This window comes from Pieris rapae, chromosome Z (genome assembly GCF_905147795.1).
Source record: "Pieris rapae chromosome Z, ilPieRapa1.1, whole genome shotgun sequence".
NCBI lineage: Eukaryota > Metazoa > Arthropoda > Insecta > Lepidoptera > Pieridae > Pieris > Pieris rapae.
The window spans coordinates 4561389-4580901 of NC_059534.1; the positions used below are offsets into that span (position 1 = coordinate 4561389).

The 19513-nt window shown below is 31.4% G+C and overlaps 1 protein-coding gene across 1 annotated transcript; it reads left to right on the forward strand.

Annotated features, from left to right (window-relative positions):
* The first annotated feature begins 572 nt into the window (after positions 1 to 572).
* On the forward strand, positions 573 to 19513 carry LOC110996321 (sterol regulatory element-binding protein cleavage-activating protein). The gene is made up of 22 exons (XM_022263933.2): positions 573 to 961; positions 1168 to 1277; positions 1796 to 1903; positions 2422 to 2530; positions 3284 to 3470; positions 4110 to 4255; positions 4892 to 6061; positions 7028 to 7236; positions 8118 to 8271; positions 9056 to 9149; positions 10685 to 10845; positions 11684 to 11775; positions 12188 to 12222; positions 13338 to 13465; positions 13697 to 13988; positions 14999 to 15185; positions 15322 to 15435; positions 16083 to 16192; positions 16597 to 16741; positions 17146 to 17291; positions 18160 to 18280; positions 18979 to 19513. Exons 1-22 carry the CDS (start codon positions 843 to 845, stop codon positions 19107 to 19109), a joined length of 4068 nt encoding a protein of 1355 aa, XP_022119625.2. The 5' UTR covers positions 573 to 842; the 3' UTR covers positions 19110 to 19513.

The following is a 19513-nucleotide window of genomic DNA, read 5'->3' on the forward strand; positions in this document are numbered from 1 at the left end:
TATCTACCACAAAGGAACTGTTCGAAAAAATTTAATACATGGATTCGAATTGCCCAAATCGCCTTTTACTGAAATAAGTAATTAAATTTCATGAAGTATTTAATTTAACAAATGAGGCACGATGTGTATATATGTACCTAGCCTAAATCTCTTAAACCATTTTCTTCAAAATGTAATTTACTAAAATTTCTGTCGAATTTTTAGATTAGTAGGTACCTATTTAGATTCAGAGTTGTGCTAAATAGTGACATCTTGTGTGATTGAAATTAAAAAAAAACGATTTAACTATTACTTTTATTTAGTCACCAGGTGGCGTTAATATCATGAAAGGATAACAATTTAGCTTATTAATACCACTAGATAGAGCTAGTCTATTCTTTGCCTGTACTTACTAACACTATTCTAAAGAACTTGATTACTTGAACATCAATGTTTTGAAAGTTCAAAAGGCTCTTTCATTGCTAAATTATATGAGATATCTTTTTGATCTTGTGATCAAATGGGAACCACTGAAAACAGTCTACTATCAGACACTATTGTCAGTTGTCAGTTGTCAGTCCTCAATTATGTTATAGTCGCGTAGGGCCGATTTCCCAGAAAGTTTATTAATTAACTGTAAGGTCTATGGTGCTAAGTCCATGCCGCATGATGTTTTTTATTAAAGAAATCGCTATATTAACTGCAGGATATACAATGTGTTGTATAAACACGAACCATAATTGTTGCAATATAATTTTTATATGTGTTTCGTAAGTGAAGTGAATATGCGTGCAATGATTTCATGAATTACTCATTTTGAAGCACGCAGTTTTTGGACCTTTAATAATTTACATATATAAACAATGACTGGATCGTCAATACCCGAAAGGGTAGCACAGATATATTATACTTATGGACTATTTTGTTCATCCTATCCTGTGATTGCTATAACATTAGCACTTTCTGTTGTATTAATTTGCTGGTAAGATCGTAGTAAAATATACTTGTAGTAGTTATTGCAAAGCATTGAATAGATTTCATTGCCATTTCTAGGCACTTCCAATAAGTTCCTTGTCAGGAATTATGGCACTGACTGACTAACAGACAGTGCCTTTATAACGAAATGTACCTCTGTGTTTACATTGTAAAGGAAAATGTTACAGTACTATAATCTTTATAACCTTACAGTTATCCTCTGCTGAATGTGCCTTTACCCGGAAATATACCAACTGTTGTAAATGTTCCTTCAAATATCAATGAGAACATGAATTGTATATCAAAGTCATGTTTCCTTTCAGGTAAGGCTTGAATTTAAATTTGTTCCTAATTTTTGAAATTATTATTGTACTTTGCAATATAATTTTAGTAATTTAAACCATATAGGTAATTTGTATAATATTAACCAGTCTATCCATGTACTGTAATTCCAATCTTTTAAGCAATTATTTAAATCCATTAATCAAATTGTCGGTGTAGCTTTAGTTGCACACTATTATATTCAATGCATATTAAATCTTAAATATCAAGGTTCTATTCTGATAATAATAAATGGGGTTGTCAAAATAAGAATGCTATATTACCGCTTAGGAAAAGTTAACAGTGAAACACAATGACATGTATGTGATCTCCGAGATGACACTTATTTTGTTTATTAAAATCATAGCAGTGTTGACCAAAAATATAAAATGGTATGTAACTGTTCCTTACGAAAAAAAATATTCATCTCCTTGTGTTATCAGTCTATGAATAGTCCTAATGATGAAAAATGATAGTCCTATAGTTTATTATTATTAAAGATTAAAAACAATTGTTTCAGATACTTTTATACATTTAGATGAATTGCGAAATAAAACACAAAAGCTTCCTTACGTGTGGGCTAAAGAAACTCCTTTTCTATATATTCAACAAATAATTCTGCGAATAGGTATGTAATCTTTTGCCTGAACTAAAAGTTGTCCATGACCAATATTAGTATTACTGTTATTATTACTACCGTAATTATTACTACACTGAAGTCATTGTTGTTCGAAATCAGGTTGGTTTTGCTAAAGTGTGCTTGATGCCGTCTAAGCATAAAACTTTAATTTTCAATTGTATTTATTTTTAAATAACGTATCAAACCGAATTTTTTTAATAATAAGTAAAACAATTGTTGTTGTAATTGAATGAAGGTGAATTTTGATAACAATACCGCTGAATTATTTCTTATTGTATTATGTATTATATGTATAAAAATATAATAAGGTCTGAATGAACATAAAGTCACACTGTCCCTAGCACATTGTATATATATTCTCTGTAATTAAAATTTGTATATTTCTATACAACAATTGGAGGCCGATGTCCAACGGTGGACATCGAATCGGACATGAACTTTATTTCCAAAAAAACTTTAAAGTTTTTTTGGAAATAAAGGCTATTATTATTATTTTATTTGTATAGGTGTATCTCCATGGAACAATAATCTCAAAATGTGGGATGCATTTCGTGCACCATTACAAGAGGTTTTTAGAATTCTTGAAACAATTCGCAATCATGAAGATCCAGAAACGTGAGTATTTATTGGAGTAATAATTTTTTTTTTCTTGAAGAGCGCATCGTGCAATCAGTCTTCTGACTATGAGCAGATAAGTTGTAATAATTAATATATAAAATTGCAATTGCGAAATATTAAATTTACAAGAAAGTAAAAAATAATTTTAGCAATATTTTGGCAAATAATCTGTTTGTTTTAACTACGTATGTATGCATGCAAAACATTATGGGCAATTGTTTTATACAGTGTATTTCTTATTATGATATCATTTCAGTAGCGAACTTATGAAAAAAACATGTTTTTAACCTGATTACTTGGCGATCATTTTCCATATTTCATATTAATTGAATAACCTTGACTGTGTAATAAATATAGTATATGCTATCTTGTTGTTTTAGCAATACATTAACTTTCGCTTTGCGTTAAATTTAGCATAAAGAACTTGCCAAAATTTATTAGTCTGTGTACACTTCACTTGTTCAGAAAATACAATTATGGAATAAAATTAGAAGTATAGTCGTTAGTATTAGTACATAAATCTCGTTTAAAACCATTCCTAATACCAACGTTACGTATTGAAAGAAATATATGTAGACGACATTAAATTATTGAAACATTTAATTGCTATATGCTTTCGAAAAATAGCCAAAACATGCGAAATGTATTCGGTAATATTCTTATCACCGATAACCTTTTGTTATTCGATGTTTTCATTTGGTAATAACGATTGTATTAATGTATGCTACTGTGAAGCTTTTTATATTTCAGGAAGAAAACAATTGTAAACCACTGTTATCAAATAGGTGGTATAAAGAAGTTAAGCAGTAAAGCCAGAATAGACAGAGTCCTTCCGGAATACAACTGTCTTTTGCTTTCGCCAGCAAATCTCTGGCAACAAAATCTACAATCATTCTCATTAGATGCAAATATTGTGAATACGATTTATAATTACCAGGTATGTTTTCGTTAAGTTTATGCATTCAGACAGTGAACAATAATTCCTTATAAGTAATAACGGTATATTGTCAAAACGAATATGATAAATCTGTATATACGCGGCGATAATTGCCGTCGTCTTAAACCTATTGTATGAGTATTGTGTTAGTTTCAAAAGACCATGAATTTCAGAAGTAGATTAAATTAATAATTATTATCTCACAAAAATTTCTGTGTTTACTCGTTTCAACGTTTGATGATTGTACGCGTTAGTTTTAATTTAAATGATGAAAGTATATTTAAATTTGACAATGCAATGATTATTGTTCTTAAAATCTTCGATTCTACATTGTATACAAACCCATTCTCGTGTCAATTTCTTAACGATTAATTATTCGATTTACCTAAGAGTAGATCTTTTTTATACCATTTATATGTATTATATTCTCTAACTAATACTGCGGATACGAGTTTTTGAATTAAGATAACACACGGTAATGTGTTCGCTTAATTTGTGTATAAATAAAAGAATTTGGTTGGAATATTTATAATATCTATAAAATTGAAATTCAGAGTCGGTAAAATAGCATGAACTGTGATTACCGTGCCGTTTAGTTACGTACCATACGTAAGAAAATTAAATATATAATTCTTGCAGAATATCATCAAAGGAAAAGCGTCCATAGCGGAAATGGCATTTGGTATGCATCTGCGTGATACTGGCATAAAGCGATATCCATTAAGATCCCGGCCTCGTGTACTACAATATGCAGTGACGATTTTCTACGAACAGATTGACCGGAGGTGGATGATGATTTCTGTTTATATTACAGTGTTCCCCTATCCAATTACCGACTTTTGTCCACACGATCTTTGTAATGTTTGTGCAACTTGATACTGTACTGGTCATTTTTGTTATCAATGCTCGGGCGAATTCTCTTTATGATTACCACATCATTCATATATCTACGGTATATGTTGCTAACTCTTTTATTTAAAATATATGAGAATTTTGGTAAACATTATTGTAACGACAAATAAAAAATTTATATACAAAATAAAATTAAAGTACCAGAAATTTTTCTTAGGCAGAGATACCAGCAAGACAGTGGATTAGGGACGAGATAGGAAATTAACAATGCTTTCATAAAAATTGATCAGCCCGCTACAATGTTACTATGTCAGCTGTTATATTTGTGGATTGCGACAATCTCTTATGTAATGTTATATCACATTGCATTAAATAATTTTATAAGCGATAAAGTAAAGCCATATTTCTTGGTTAAGCTCAATTTGTCATGCGGCAGGAAATAAGCATTAATTATTATCAACTAGCCCAAAGTGCGTACTTATCAATAGTATATTGCTCCCAATAATAATTCGATGTTGTAATTTATCAGTAACTAATGTATTGTTTATCTATTGTTATTATCATTTCAGGTTCATTACCTCTCTTACAGACAAGTTAAGAGATATGTACCCGCTGTATCAAGATATGCCGCAGACTCCCACACAAGAGGTTACACTAATATATTATCCGGGCCAGTTTAACTATCGTGAATTAGTACCGCTGTTAATATCACTTGTCGGTATATTTCTTTATGTATACTTCTCTGTGAGAAAAATAGAATTTATCAAGTCTAAATTAGGTCTGGCGGCGTGCTCCGTTCTCACAATCGCTGGTAGCCTCTCTATGTCTATGGGCATATGCTTCTACTGTGGATTTTCACTTAGCCTCCAAGGCAAAGAAATTTTTCCCTATTTAGTGATTATAGTCGGTCTCGAAAATATACTAGTGTTAACGAAAAGTGTGACGTCAACCGATTCGAGACTGGATGTGAAAATTCGTTTAGCGCAAGGCCTAAGTAAGGAAGGCTGGTCGATAACAAAGAATTTACTCACAGAAATAACAATATTGACAGTGAGTCTCTTCACATTTGTGCCTTTTATACAAGAGTTTTCAATATACATGATCGTTAGCCTTATAAGTGACTACTTTGTACAGATGACTTTTTTCGCGCCTATTCTAGTCATAGATGTGAGTCGAATGGAATATTTGCCGGAGCAAAATAATAAATTACATTTAAAGGAATATTTTAGTGCCAGTTATGCCCTGAACTGGCGATATAGCAACGGCTATGAAGATAATAGTTTCTCGCCCCAAAGGATGACAAAATCCAAGTCGCATCCGAGATTAAACGGCCTAGCGCAAACCAGTCCAACCGACGTTGTTGCGAAGAGAAATTCCAATCCTGGAATGGCCGAGAATCGAGTACCGAAGCGTATTCGTCTAGTTAACATGTGGGCTAGAACTAGATTCTTCCAAAGAGCGTTAATGGTTTGGATGCTTGTGTGGATATCTATGATCGTATACAACTCCGGGGTTGTTGATTACTTTATTACGAAAATCGATAAGATAGACACGTCTACGGAGAACAATAAAAAGATAACTAAAGAGGTTGAACCGAAACAGTCGACGAATGTGAATAATAGTAGTGGTCATACATTGGTATTTTCGCCTGTACTAGACGTCATAAGTGATGAAAAAACGCTCGACGATAATGATACTATATATTTGAAACATTCACCACATTCCCGCCCTTGGTCGCGGTAAGTACGCTAATCTATACTTAACTGCGTTCAAAGAAATTAATAGACGTTAATTCCTTATTAATCAATCTTTTTGACATTGCATAATTTGTAATATAATCTTCCTCTTAGCATTCAAATGAATAATGTAATTTATGAATGTTGCAAGTAAATTAATCGGTGGAATTCGATGGCCTTCACTACTACTATAATAATTCCGTAATGTTTTTCTTATATACATTTTATTATATCTTGGTAATTAATAATATTGTTGGTAAGATTTCATCAATTAGTTTAAGTAAAAAAAAATACAAGGTGTTACGAAACAATGATTTGAAGAGACTTGTTGAGTTGGATTTCTCATTAAGAATATATTCTAAACGTTAGAGTTCATGGCAATTAGTTTATATTTTTCTCTTTTGTTTACTGTTGTTGGGTAAATCTGATCCGCGATATATAATTATTACGTGACATACAAGTTAATCAGGTTTTAGCCAATAATAAACCTCGAGAACTACATTTCCCGTTTTAACAATCATTGCTATATTTTTGCAATCAAGCACGCACTTTTCGTTCACGTCAACAGCCTTCTAATACTTTTTTTCTACAGTTATTAACGTCTTTACTGAATAAAATTCCAAGTATTTTTAAGCGTTTTGTAGATGAGTTACGGTAAATAGCTAATTTTCGTTTGGTTCTTCTAATATACACTGCAGTGTTGACCTAGTGGCTTTACCGTGCGATTCTCATCTTTGAGGTAGTAGGTTCGCGGGCTTGAACCCCTATGGACTTTCGTTCTATTCGGTGCGTTACGATGAAGGAACACATCGTGAGGAAACCGACAGGCAATGCACGTATCAAGCACATAAGGCTGATCCTTACATGCCTTTCGGAAAAATACAACGATACATATACGGAAATTACCTATTATTAATTAGTTGTGGCGCTACTGGTCTGGTCAGTTCTTCAAATTATGGAATATTTCAGGTTAAATTCGTACCACTGGTCGGCTATTTTATCGCAATACAACGAAACATTGGCGGGTAAATATCTTGTACTTCTGCCACCCACATTGGTCAGTCATAGGGTTAGCCCTGAAATTGCTGCTGGTGTTCGACATCCAGACGAAAAAGACCCGCCGCCTTTACGATGGCAGGCTTTGGCTGCAGCCCTTGATCCGATAGACACTTTGCCTGGTAAGATTTTAGGAAGTTTATATTTAGCGTTTCATGGTGATTCTTATAACAAGAAAAAACCATGACAAGGACTTTGTGCGGAGTAAACATGAGCAAGCAACTGTTATAAAACTCATTTATCGAACTTCATAATGGCACAGTGTTGCACGATTTTCTTTGGATTACGCGAGAACTACACATTGAATTGACAACAGACCAAAAATTGCTCAAAGCGCACCAAAAGTCGTAACATTGAGTTAATGTAAATAATTATTGTTCGCGATAAACTAGTTGATTTTAATTATTATTGATACTTTTGACGACTTTGCAGAATGTCTACGTATAGGTTTGAAAAAACGTTTTTTACATATTAGAATATTTTTCAAGTTAAAGTGTATACAGAAAACCTTTGCGCATTTCTCACGAACAAAACATTAATCTTACCATTAAATTATTAAACTTATAATAAAAAAGGATAGTAATTTAAACAATAATAATCTTAAATCTATCGATAGTAAACCATAATTCTGATCATGGGGTCAAGATATTTATTAACTTAATGGTTTGACTTGTTTTGTTACCTTAACGAAAAATGCATTAGTTAATATATATCAACTTAAAATTCTATGCACCCACAAAATTAATATTTTTTTTAAATACAATAACTATTTACCAATATACAATATTCAATCACATTTATATATTTCATTAATTAGGCAAGTAAGTGTTCAGTCTGCTTACAACCCGAAACAATTATTGATTTGCCTCTTTAAGTTATCTAGCTATGGTGATACCACATAGTAAAATAACATTTTAGCCTAATAACAATTATTAATTCCACATGCAGATGTGGAATTGCGTTTCAAATAGAAGACAAATTATTTTGGGGATTTTTATTCCAGAATTTGACCTAATAGACAGTAAAGGTCAGCAACAGTGGGGTAAAGGTTCCGAACTGCCGATATATCCGACAACACCAATGGAGATACTTTTGCTGGCCATACTGTGTACAATAAGTATAGTGGTTATCGCATACATGATGGTTGTCTTATATAGGTGAGTGTTATGTCAAATTTCACTACTAAGCATTTTAATTAACTAAGTTTGTGTGCCTATGTTTTATTTATTATTTTTGTTTCGTATCTCGTATATTTGTTATTTATTCATATAAGAAGGATTCAATTTACTGAAAAAAATTTATTCTATAATAAAGAATATATATATCCTTTTTATTTGAATATAATGTTATTTTTGTGTATTAACGAAGTATTTTAGGTTATATACAAAATATTATTAATCCGACGTATCGTTATTTATAGTATTATGTACTATTATAATATATTAGGTATTCGTTTCAGACAGGTTTCTTCCCACATAAAACATTTAAAATTATTTAAAATAGTCTATAGTTTATGTGATCGCATCTTCCGGCTGATAAGAGACATGGTACACTGTACTTACCTGCACAGGTCTCGACATACGGACATCTTTCTGTTTAATTTTTATCTACTCTACTTGTTTAGTTATTACGATTTAATATCAACTTTCGCCAGATATTGGGTTTTTTTAAATATGTTATTTAATTGATTACCTATTGAAGTACCTACCTACAGGTAATCAACTGTTTTGTTGTTTAAAAACTTTGTTAAGTGCGGAAAGAGCGTTCCTCCCTAACACAGGTTTTCAAACTTAAAAGGGTTGTACTAAAATTAAGATTTAATAATATTTACTTAATATTTTTTATTTTAAGGGAAAGACTATTTACCTATTTCTTTTTTTTTAATGTCCTTACAATATACTGGTGCATTTTGAAAAATACTTAGTATAAATATGATTTTAGATGTATTTGTTCTCGACACTACGCTGAGTGGCGGGCATCTTGGAATGAAGACGAAGAGTATAAAAAAATCATCGCCAAACAGCCTGCTGTTCAAGTAATTATAATTTTTATTTTCATATAAAAATTAGCTTTATTTGCCTCTAAATAGTTATAAAAGTTTGTAACAAACTAAAATGTATGACAAAAAAATTGATTATATTTTTAATTTAAAGTATTGCAATTATTATATTTTCATGAATAAATATTGTTTATATGAAAAATTGGGTACATGTAAATATGTATTTTTATTTGTCTTATTTAAAAAAAATACCAATTAAAATTACTTATGACTTATAATTAGGACGGCGCCTTCTTGTTTTACACTAGGACTAATGTCGTCAATTCGACTCCTTAATTTTTGCAAAACTATCCCTGCAGCGGCTACATTACACATTCATTATAACTCGAAATATACGGGTTTTAAGTAAATAAATGGGTACTTTATTGGTTTGCTAAATTATATTTTATAAAATCGGCTAAAAACCATTATCCTTTTCCTAAAATAATTGAGGGTATACAAATATTTTAAGGTGACATAATATGATATGTGCGTGTTAAATAAACATATAAGCCTTCGTAAAATATTTAATTATTACGGTCAACAATAGTAACTAAAGCTGAAGAAATATCTGTTCTATATGACATATATAATAGAAAAACATACATAAATATATGAATGCGATGCAATACTAAGATTAAATTACATCAAAACAAAAGTACATTGCCAAATCAGCTGTATATCCAATTACCTTTTATGATGAAGTAAAAAATAAAACATTAGATGTTTTTAGTAGTTTAAGTTGTAGGTTTTTAGAATTTTAACTTATGTGAAATAAGTTTATAGTATTGTCTTTTATTAACATAACTTTTACACATTTAATGAAAAAACAAGCTGCAAAGCACGCGACACGTCGGTTAAATTTAAATTATGTTTAAATAATTATAAGTTTACAATAATACATAAAATAATCCGTTAAAAAAGTGTTTTCTTAAAATGTAATAAGTTTTTGATGCAAATGGTTACTCGATTTTTTTGACAAATATACAATTAATTTTATTTTGTAATACTTACAATATTCCTGAGAACACCAAAGCGTTTATCAAGGTTTACGATTGTTACAATGAGGTCATTGGCAGTATTCAAGGTAAATTAAAACCAATCAATAAATGCATTTTCTAATAATCGCAAACATTTTAATTGTCATGTTAACTCGTTACAGGACAGTACGTCAGTATATCTTTATTCTACCTATTTGGTTATAGATTTTTTTATCTCCTATGTACACTGTTTTAGAACCTATAAACCGAGTTTGTAAGTTCATTTAAGAGAAATAAAGAAAACATTTTTTGGCATTTGGGAGCCGTAAATTTTTAGATGCAGAGATAAAATATATTTTATAAATTTATTATCTATTCAGTAAAAGTAAACTTCTTTTGAATACACATATCTGTTCACGGTTATGTCGTCGATCATAGAATAACTGCAGATTATTGGTCAATCATTTCATCTCAGGTCAATATTTTTTTTAAATATACTCAAATTAAGACAGTTAATTTTGTCTCATTAAAAAGTAGAATTGACAATTTCAGCTGGTGATGGAGGCAGTACCTTTGGTGGTAGCAGGTCACAGTCAAGAAGTAGAATGCATCGTAACAGATGGAGAGAAAATAGTTAGTTCCTGTTTGCAGGGGAACATAAAAATTTGGGACTCGTTAAATGGTGAAATCATTACGTCGATAGATCGTAGCGCGTAAGTATAGTTCTTATACACCCAAACCCAGTAATTAATCCACAATCTTAGATTGAAAACTACGATTAGACCTTGACAGTCGACCGATTTCCTATCTGCATCCCATTAACCAATCCCTACGAAGACAATCCATTTTTGGCGAACGATAAAAGACAATCTCTTTGTTCTATACACTCATATTTGATAATCAATATTAACCAAATAAAGTAAATAAAACCGTGCAAATAATAATAAAACATACATGTCTATGTTTAAAACATATCAAATAGCTTTTTTATAATTTTAAAAACTGGTGTAAGTTAAATCTTAGGATAGGATCTTGTCTCAGTTGAACTGCCTACCATGGATAGCTTGTATCGACAGATGGCTATTACAATTGGTTATTAGCACTCTTTTATCAAAATTAGAATTAAGATGTCTATCTCAGATGATCAAAAATGGATTGAGATAGGTTATTGGGTTTGGGGGTTGTTTAACGGAATATTCCGAGGCGATACAGCTACGTATCTCGTATTAAACACGTTAAATTTGACATATGGGAAACAAACTCGAATATAACATAACAATGGTATTTGAAATTATGAAATGTAAAGCCAATGGGTTGGTTAAAAAATTTGTCTAGAGGGGACTTCTATACTTAACTTCATATATTATGTGCACACACCGAATTGGTTATTTCTATATGAACTTGGTTAACAAGTATTGTTTTGGTTTGGTCCTGAACTTATATATGTTTGTATGTTTATTCTTCATTTGGATGTAACTTTATGTTTTAAAAATGCGAGTAGTTTCATATATTTTATTTTGTTTAATACAAATTTAACAAAATATATTTCAGCTATTTTCAGATGGAAATGGAAATATATGAGAAAGCTCATCCTAAAAAGGATTTAGAGGATTCAAAAAGCTATGACACATATACAATTCAAGGTATTTATGTTTTTCCAATTTCATATATTAATCTAGGTTAGTCTTTAGGTATAAAGTATCGGTTCAAAGATACTTTATTACTTAGCAATAAAATTTTGAGTAGGTTAGCTATGTACATCGTGTTAGGAAATTATTTTAAAATAAGCTATATAATATAAATATACATATATGTTTCTATCAATATGCCAATATTTTTTACAAAAGTGCGGGTAGTTCGCATCGATGATACAACCCGCTTAGTGTGACTAATGCTAGAAGCGGCTTTTTCATGTTTTCACTCCGGAGGTTCTGGGTTCGACTTCTGGGGAAATGAACTTGATAATAATTGTATTTATCAATACGTGAATGTCGTATCAGTTAAAGTCCATGTTTTATAAGTTGTCATATACAATATTTTTATTTTTTATTACAGAGATTCGCGATATAGAAGCAATACAAAGGCCCGAGGTAAGTTTAATATGTTTAAAATAACATCTAAACTTTTTCTGGGTATTGTTACCTATTTTTAGTGCAGCAAATATAAAGCTATATTGTATATATTATACAAAACATACAGAAAATATATTTAGCCGGAGTATATAGTGTAAAAAAACTTACGTTTTGTTGTCAATGTAATGTAAATGGATGCTTTTACCTTCTGTAAATGTACTATGACTGATTATTTCAATAGGATCATTGTGTAATTGTTGAAGTTCTATATAATTTCCTTGTACCAAATTTGGCGATTAAAAGAGTTTCTTGGTAGCTCCTCTCGCTTCTGGATACTAGTAGTAAATGTAAGTTTAGATTTTTTAATGCGGATTAGAACATTCCCCAGCGTGCGACTCTTATCCGAGATTCGAACCCCGGTCTACCAACGGACCTTCAGTCTATGTGCGCAATTAACACTTGCTCGTATGGTGAAGGAAAGCATCTGTGTGTGGAAATCGGTATACATTAGAACCAAAAAGTCGTGTGTGAGACACAGAAAAAAGAAGCAAATGGTCGCGAAAAAGATACAGAAATCGTACGTATGGGTGAATATACTTATGTTGAAAATCATAGGTCATATGTATAGTCACCCACACCCCATTGAAGCCTCTGGGGAATGTCTATCTTTATAGGTATTATATACTACATGAATAAATGATTGACCTATTAGTTACACAACAGGTCACCGTGGAAGCTTTTATAATAAAAAGCATCATTGAATTACATCACTAATTCCATGATTCCATTCACAAAATGTAAAAACAAATGATTAACAAAAGTATTAAAACATTTTAAAGGTTGCTTTTATAGTTCGCGGCAGTTCATATTACATTCCATGTTTATGATATTGCATATTATTATAAAATCATTTTATTAATTCGCAAAAAATATATGATTTTTCATATTAAACTTTATACTTTCGAACTATAATGACGTAAAAGCATTATCAACATAACAATAAAGGTTTAGCACTGCTGCGATTTAAATTACATATTATAGACTATAATATAATAGTTAGTTGAAATTCTTATAGCATTTTAACTTGCGTCACGATTATTTTATTCTATTTTTTTTATTCGGTATTTTTTCAGGTTCGTCTCCGTAGAGCCTGTCTCAATAATCACTTGAGTTGCATAAAGTTTCAGTCCAATCACCAAACTCCTCCCTTGTGCCTTTCAGTTGCCGAAAATACGAAATATTTGTTTGCTAAGACTTATAGGTAAGAATATCATCTTGGATTACTTTTTCTTATTTAGTTATGCCAGATAATAATAGTTAATTATTTAAAATTGTTGCATATACCAAACAATTGCTAATTATGAACAAAATTGAGATAATGAAAAATAGTATGTAGTAAAAGTACTGTACTGTACATTACCTTTTCCATTTAATTTATTTTATTCTTATGGATTAGTCATATTAGATACACTTGAATTCTTTTTCTTTTCAGAGATCTTTATTGCTCGGACGAGCATGATATTTATGAAAAAGACATTTTGTACCAAAATAAATTTAATATTAATAAGGAAAGTGCAATTAATGACAGTGATAGTTTTAAAAGTGATTTTTTAAGTAGTCACGATAAAGTGCGGAGAAATCCAAGTGATCTGAATGAAGATCGCAAAGCAAAACCTATAAAAGAGTCGCCAGTTTGGAGCATGGATTATTGTAACGATCTAATTATATTAGGCTGTGCTGATGGGAGATTAGAATTTTGGGAAGCAACTTCAGGAAAATTAAAGGTAATTTTTAAGTAATATAAAACATTGCGAGCAATCTCTATATATGTTTATAAAATTCTCGTGTCAAAATGTTCGTTTTCATACTCTAAAACGGCTCGGCCTATTCTTGTGGATTTTTAATATATATTTAGTAAGGCTGAGAATCTACTATCATCTATCTTTCAAAGTCCTAAGTGATATGTCCATCCAAGGATCCATGTCCACTCCAAAAAAATTGTTTTAGATTTTAGGCAATTTTTTTTGTTTTAACCCTTAAAATTGAATTTTTATCTACCCTCTACGATCAACCCCTATTTTTTATTTGTTAGTTAATAACTTTAACCTTACTCTGAGGTTTATGTACAGAAAATCACAGAAAAACCTGAAAACTTTTCACTCCGGGAAACGGAACAGTTGGGGCAGCAAAGCAAAATGTTCCGTGTTAGTATGTACTAAAAAGTGTAGGCTAGGCATTAAGGAGAAACGAAGTTCGCGGGGGCAGTATTATATAAAAGATTCAAAACTCAGAAATGGTAGATGTCAAAATCCACGTTTTACATACGGTTGACATACTTAGGGTATGTTTCACAATGTCCGGATAAGTTCCAAATAAGCTATTTATTACTTATTGGTAGTATAAACAGTATTTTTGCGTTTCACGACTGTCAAATAGCGCTATTTATTTGTCATGAAATGCCAAGTATCTTATTCGGATCTTTCAAATAATTTATATTTTGCATAGCTATTTGGTACATTATCCATACATTGTTAAATAGGCCCTTAATCTCATGTCATTAGACAATACTGCTACTAAATTCTTAAACTGGCCAATTAGACTTCTAAAAAGAAATCACATATTATATTATGTAGTTGAAAAAATTTGGCCACAAATTAATAAAAATAATACTAATTTTAGATTAAAATTGTAACGCCCTGTAATTATAGTCATATGATATTGAAAAATTGTTTAGTCTTTGTTTATGTTCTGACTGGTGGCGCCATCATAGTTATTTACTTTTCTTTCAATTCAGTGTGTTTGGTGGTGTATGGAGAGGCGTCCAGGCGGCACCGGGGTCACGCATGTAAAGGCTTTAGGCGGCGGCAGGCGAATTTGCGTCGCGTTACTTACCGGCCATTTGTCACTATTCCGGCTCGATGCGTACAATAGTACGTCTGGCGCGCAAGTTGACTGGCAATTTAGTACGGCACATAGAAGAAGTAAGTTAATTTATTCTATCACTACACATTCTAAAGTTATTGAGAGCTTTGTTAAAAATGAAGAAAGATTGATCTATAGATTTGAAACTCAGTGGAATTTTTATAGATGTTATTTATATTTTATGCACGCTTGCAGCACATAAGCGAACGGGATCGGCGGATTCCCTACGCAGCGCACAAGCTATAGAAGACGAAAGAGCCCGTGGGCGTATGAATTTTTCATATGAAGTAGAAAACAGTGATGGTGAAGGTTAGTTGTAGAATTTTTAGATTTATAAAATGCGGAATAAAGGACACACGATGCTGCCCAAATATTATAGATGCTACGATCATTAAAGTTATACAGTATTATAGAAAATTTACTTATTATTTATATAATAACTAGCGGATCCGACAGACGTTGTCCTGTCTTCACGTCTATAATTTCAAAATTTCAATTTTTGATAAAAATTATTATTCAAATGTTATGACAATATCTAACGATCCAGCACATGGTCACACACGATATAACACAATGATAACAAAACTTTTTTTAAATTTCGGGACAGACTAAAATTAAAATTCGAATATTATTTAAAATTTGACACTGCGATGGTAGCGCCGTCTGTCGGATCCAATGTAAAACATTCCAAAATCAACAACAACTAATAAATTGAAAATTAATTAAAAAAACATTGTCCAGCGGACAAAATTGTGAATCTAAACCATTCCCAGATCCCCTTGAACACACACAAAAAATTTCGTCTAAATCGGTCCAGTCGTTTAGGAGGAGTTCAGTCACATACACACGCACACAAGAAATATATATATTAAGATGTCCGCTTCTTAAAGACTTAATAAAAGATACTAATCTCTTAAATAGGAACATCCGCCGCTTATCATGTATATCCTTTTTAGAGGTGGTTTGTGTTCGGGTCGCACATTGTCGGCCTCATCAACAACCGATAACCGAGTTACACGCTGAAGGGGGCCGAGTACTCACTGGCGGACAGGATCACGTGTTGAAGGTAGACCAAAAAAAAAAATACTTAAATTCTTAAGATGAAAAAAAGATTAAAGTTCTTCACGAAAATCCTAGTTAACTGGGATTTAATTATTTATGGAATTCGATAAATTTTCTAGTAACCCAGCTGAATGTATTGTCGCCACTATTCGTGTTTTGTGTAACTAAATTTACTTATAAGTCCAAACACAACATGTATGCCTAAAATAATATAAGAGTACTTCACAAATTTAACACAACGCATATACATCAATTATATTAGAAAAACATTAGAAAGCAAACAGCAAAAACACAAAAAAAAAATACGGTTAGTAGGTAGATTCTTATGTATAGTTAAGCTATAAATAAATGTTCTTCTTTCTTGACTTGACTTGAAGTTGACCGGACTAAATATATGTTTGCCTTCAGGTGTTTTCAAGCGATCTGAGGCAGCTTTTTACGCTACACGGCCATTGCGGCCCGATCACGAGTTGTTTTATCGACCATGCGACGCCAACCATCGCTGGTAGTGGTTCGCAAGATGGATTGCTTTGTGTATGGGATTTGCACACAGGTTAGTTTACTTTTCGTTTGACAGATGATATCGGTTTTATTTTTTAAGGCTAGGATACAAGACTGGCCAAAGCCAAAGACGGCTTTAAGAAATTATTTATTTTATTCTTACATTTCCATGATACATGTCTATTGGCCGGTAGGTATTGTGTCCAATATACGGCCAAAATCTTCATTAAAATCGTTTTTATTATGAAAATTATTTTGTTATTATGAACATTAGCTTACTTATAATGGTTTTCGTTTATAACAAGTTAAATTTGTATTTGTTTTTTTATTCCGGATGAAGGACTTGTATTGAAGTTCGTTATGGCGTTCAATATTGATGTTTCTTCAACATTTTATAAGCTCAATATTTGTCATTAAATACAATGTTACTTTTTTACTAAATGTTTCGCATTGCAGGTGCCTGCTTGTATAGTATGCAGGCACACGATGGAGCAGTGACGTCACTAGCGTATACGGCTTCATACGTAGTATCAGCGGGCTCTGACGAGCGTCTCTGCATATGGGACCGATTTCAGGGACATATGCTCAACTCGGTACATATAGTAAGTATACAAATGCTTGAGAAGTAATGTGCTGTTAATCGCTAAACCGCTTTAAACTCGTCTCTGATTTTTCACTTATTAGTCTTTTGTATCATTCAATTAAAAACTAGTAAATTTGTTTCTATATGAAAGTAAGATGATAAAAATGCTTTTTTATTGTAATTATATAATAATATATTTTTTAAAGCACTTCGATCCTCTTCTCGTACTTAGACTATCTTAATATATATAAATCTCGTGTCACAATGTTTGTCCTCAATGGACTCCTAAACCACTTAACCGATTATAATAAAATTCGCACACCATGTGCAGTTCGATCCAACTTGAGAGATAGGATAGTTTAAATCTCAAATTATAGTCGCAATTTTATTTTATTGCAAATTATTTGTTTATTATTTGATACAATTCTAACAGATGGCGCTGTGTTAAAAGTACCAACGTTTCACAGACACAGACAGCTATCTTTTAACATTACAAGTTCTCCTACCGTTTCCCTTGAATAGTTTACTACCATGTAATAACAACAACCTTAGCCACAGCAACGCTTGGCCAAGTCTGCTAGTAGAATTTATAAAAATTACTATTATTACTAAAACTATCACAAAAGTATATATACATAAAATATATTTTCCTTTCCTTTCTGTTTATATTTACCAGAAAAACAACATAAAATAAACTTTAGAACAATTAAGTTTTTTTCTAGAGTAATATTACTAACAGAAATACTAGTGATAGTATCTTGATCCAAAAGTTTATTTGAATTAGTATAATCTTAAATGGTCGATTGACTAAACTTGGGTTTGATTCATTTGTAACATAAATGATATGTGTAACAGATTTAGAAATGGGTGAATACACGAATTTTCAGGGTCTGAATTATATGAGTCGAATGCTACCGCTAACTCACTCGCTTCTCGTGATGGGCGACAAAAATGGACTTACCGCATACGATCTGAGTAGTGGTGAAGTTATACGACGTGTATTGTTTGGTAAATATATTTTTTGATACATTTGTTTGAAAAAGTGGCGTATTGCAGGGACGTATAGCGTTCGGGATGTAGACTATACACTCGTGCGTTCTCATTCCCAACTGTTAAAACTATGTTTATTAAAAAGAAAGAAAAAACAACTACAAAGTTTTTATTTAAAAAATCCACAGAAGGTTTTATGTTCATGCAAATATTTCTAAAAAGAATTTGTTTCAATACCAGGTTTAATGATTAAATTCAATGAGTAAGGTTAGGTTTATTTTCATTTTATACCAATAAAAAAAATTCTCCTGAAAACTTGGCTGCATGGGCATAGTTCTTTTTGTCTTATAATTAAATATACTATAAATAACAGTGGCGCTACAAGCTAAGTCGGAAACTTTTTGCTGTAGTACCGGCGTTTGAATTAACAACGCCATAGCGAAATATAGTTCTGAGTATCAACACTAACTAGTACATAGACAAAAACATAAGCAGAGCTCTGTGGGCATTTCTGAAACTAAACAAATGATAGTGAAACCTTCTCCTATTGGCCTTGTCATTTGATGATGTGTGTTTATGATTTACAGTTTAAAAGTAAATTTCACCAGTTTATAAAAATGTAGCTTCTAACAGGACACAAGTACTTTATTTATTATTACTACGATATTTGAATTAAATTAATAAAGTATTAATTAAATTCAAATTATTATTTTCAGGTCAAAGCGACGGTTGCATTTTTGTACGACAAATATTGCCTTTAAAAGATGCGATTGTGTGTGATTACGCCAACCAACTACGAATTGTAAAGTTTCCTCTCGTATCGCGACTCGACATGAAGAACGAATAATATGACATTATTTATAAATTAAATTTACTATTTTTATTTACTACTGTTCGGCTTACAGAAGGTTGTTAAAAAAATTAAAGCCCACGCAAGAATTCACTTCCCATTGCCGAGTTCACGGGGTAACGATATAGTTAGAGCCATACACACAAAATCTATTGATAAAATTATTAGAAATGCATTTTCAGTTCAGTCAACCTACATAGTAAATTTCTATTTTTATATATTTAACAATGTAAGTGATGGTTAATATAGAATATATTTTTATCCTCAATGCTTTAACACAGTAATTTACAATTTGGCGTGGGCATTGTAGTATTCTAAGAATGTAGGATAAGTAATTTATTCAGACATCTTCCCGCTTTCAATATAAAAGTTTATATGACATATTTTTAATAAACGTTTTG

Excerpts from the sequence above, each read along its gene's own strand:
- LOC110996321 (XM_022263933.2), top strand. The coding sequence starts at position 843 with ATGACTGGATCGTCAATACCCGAAAGGGTAGCACAGATATATTATACT. Across the intron at positions 8,272-9,055 it reads ATGATGGTTGTCTTATATAG|ATGTATTTGTTCTCGACACT; the intron begins GTGAGTGTTATG and ends ATATGATTTTAG. Across the intron at positions 15,436-16,082 it reads AGAAAACAGTGATGGTGAAG|AGGTGGTTTGTGTTCGGGTC; the intron begins GTTAGTTGTAGA and ends TATCCTTTTTAG.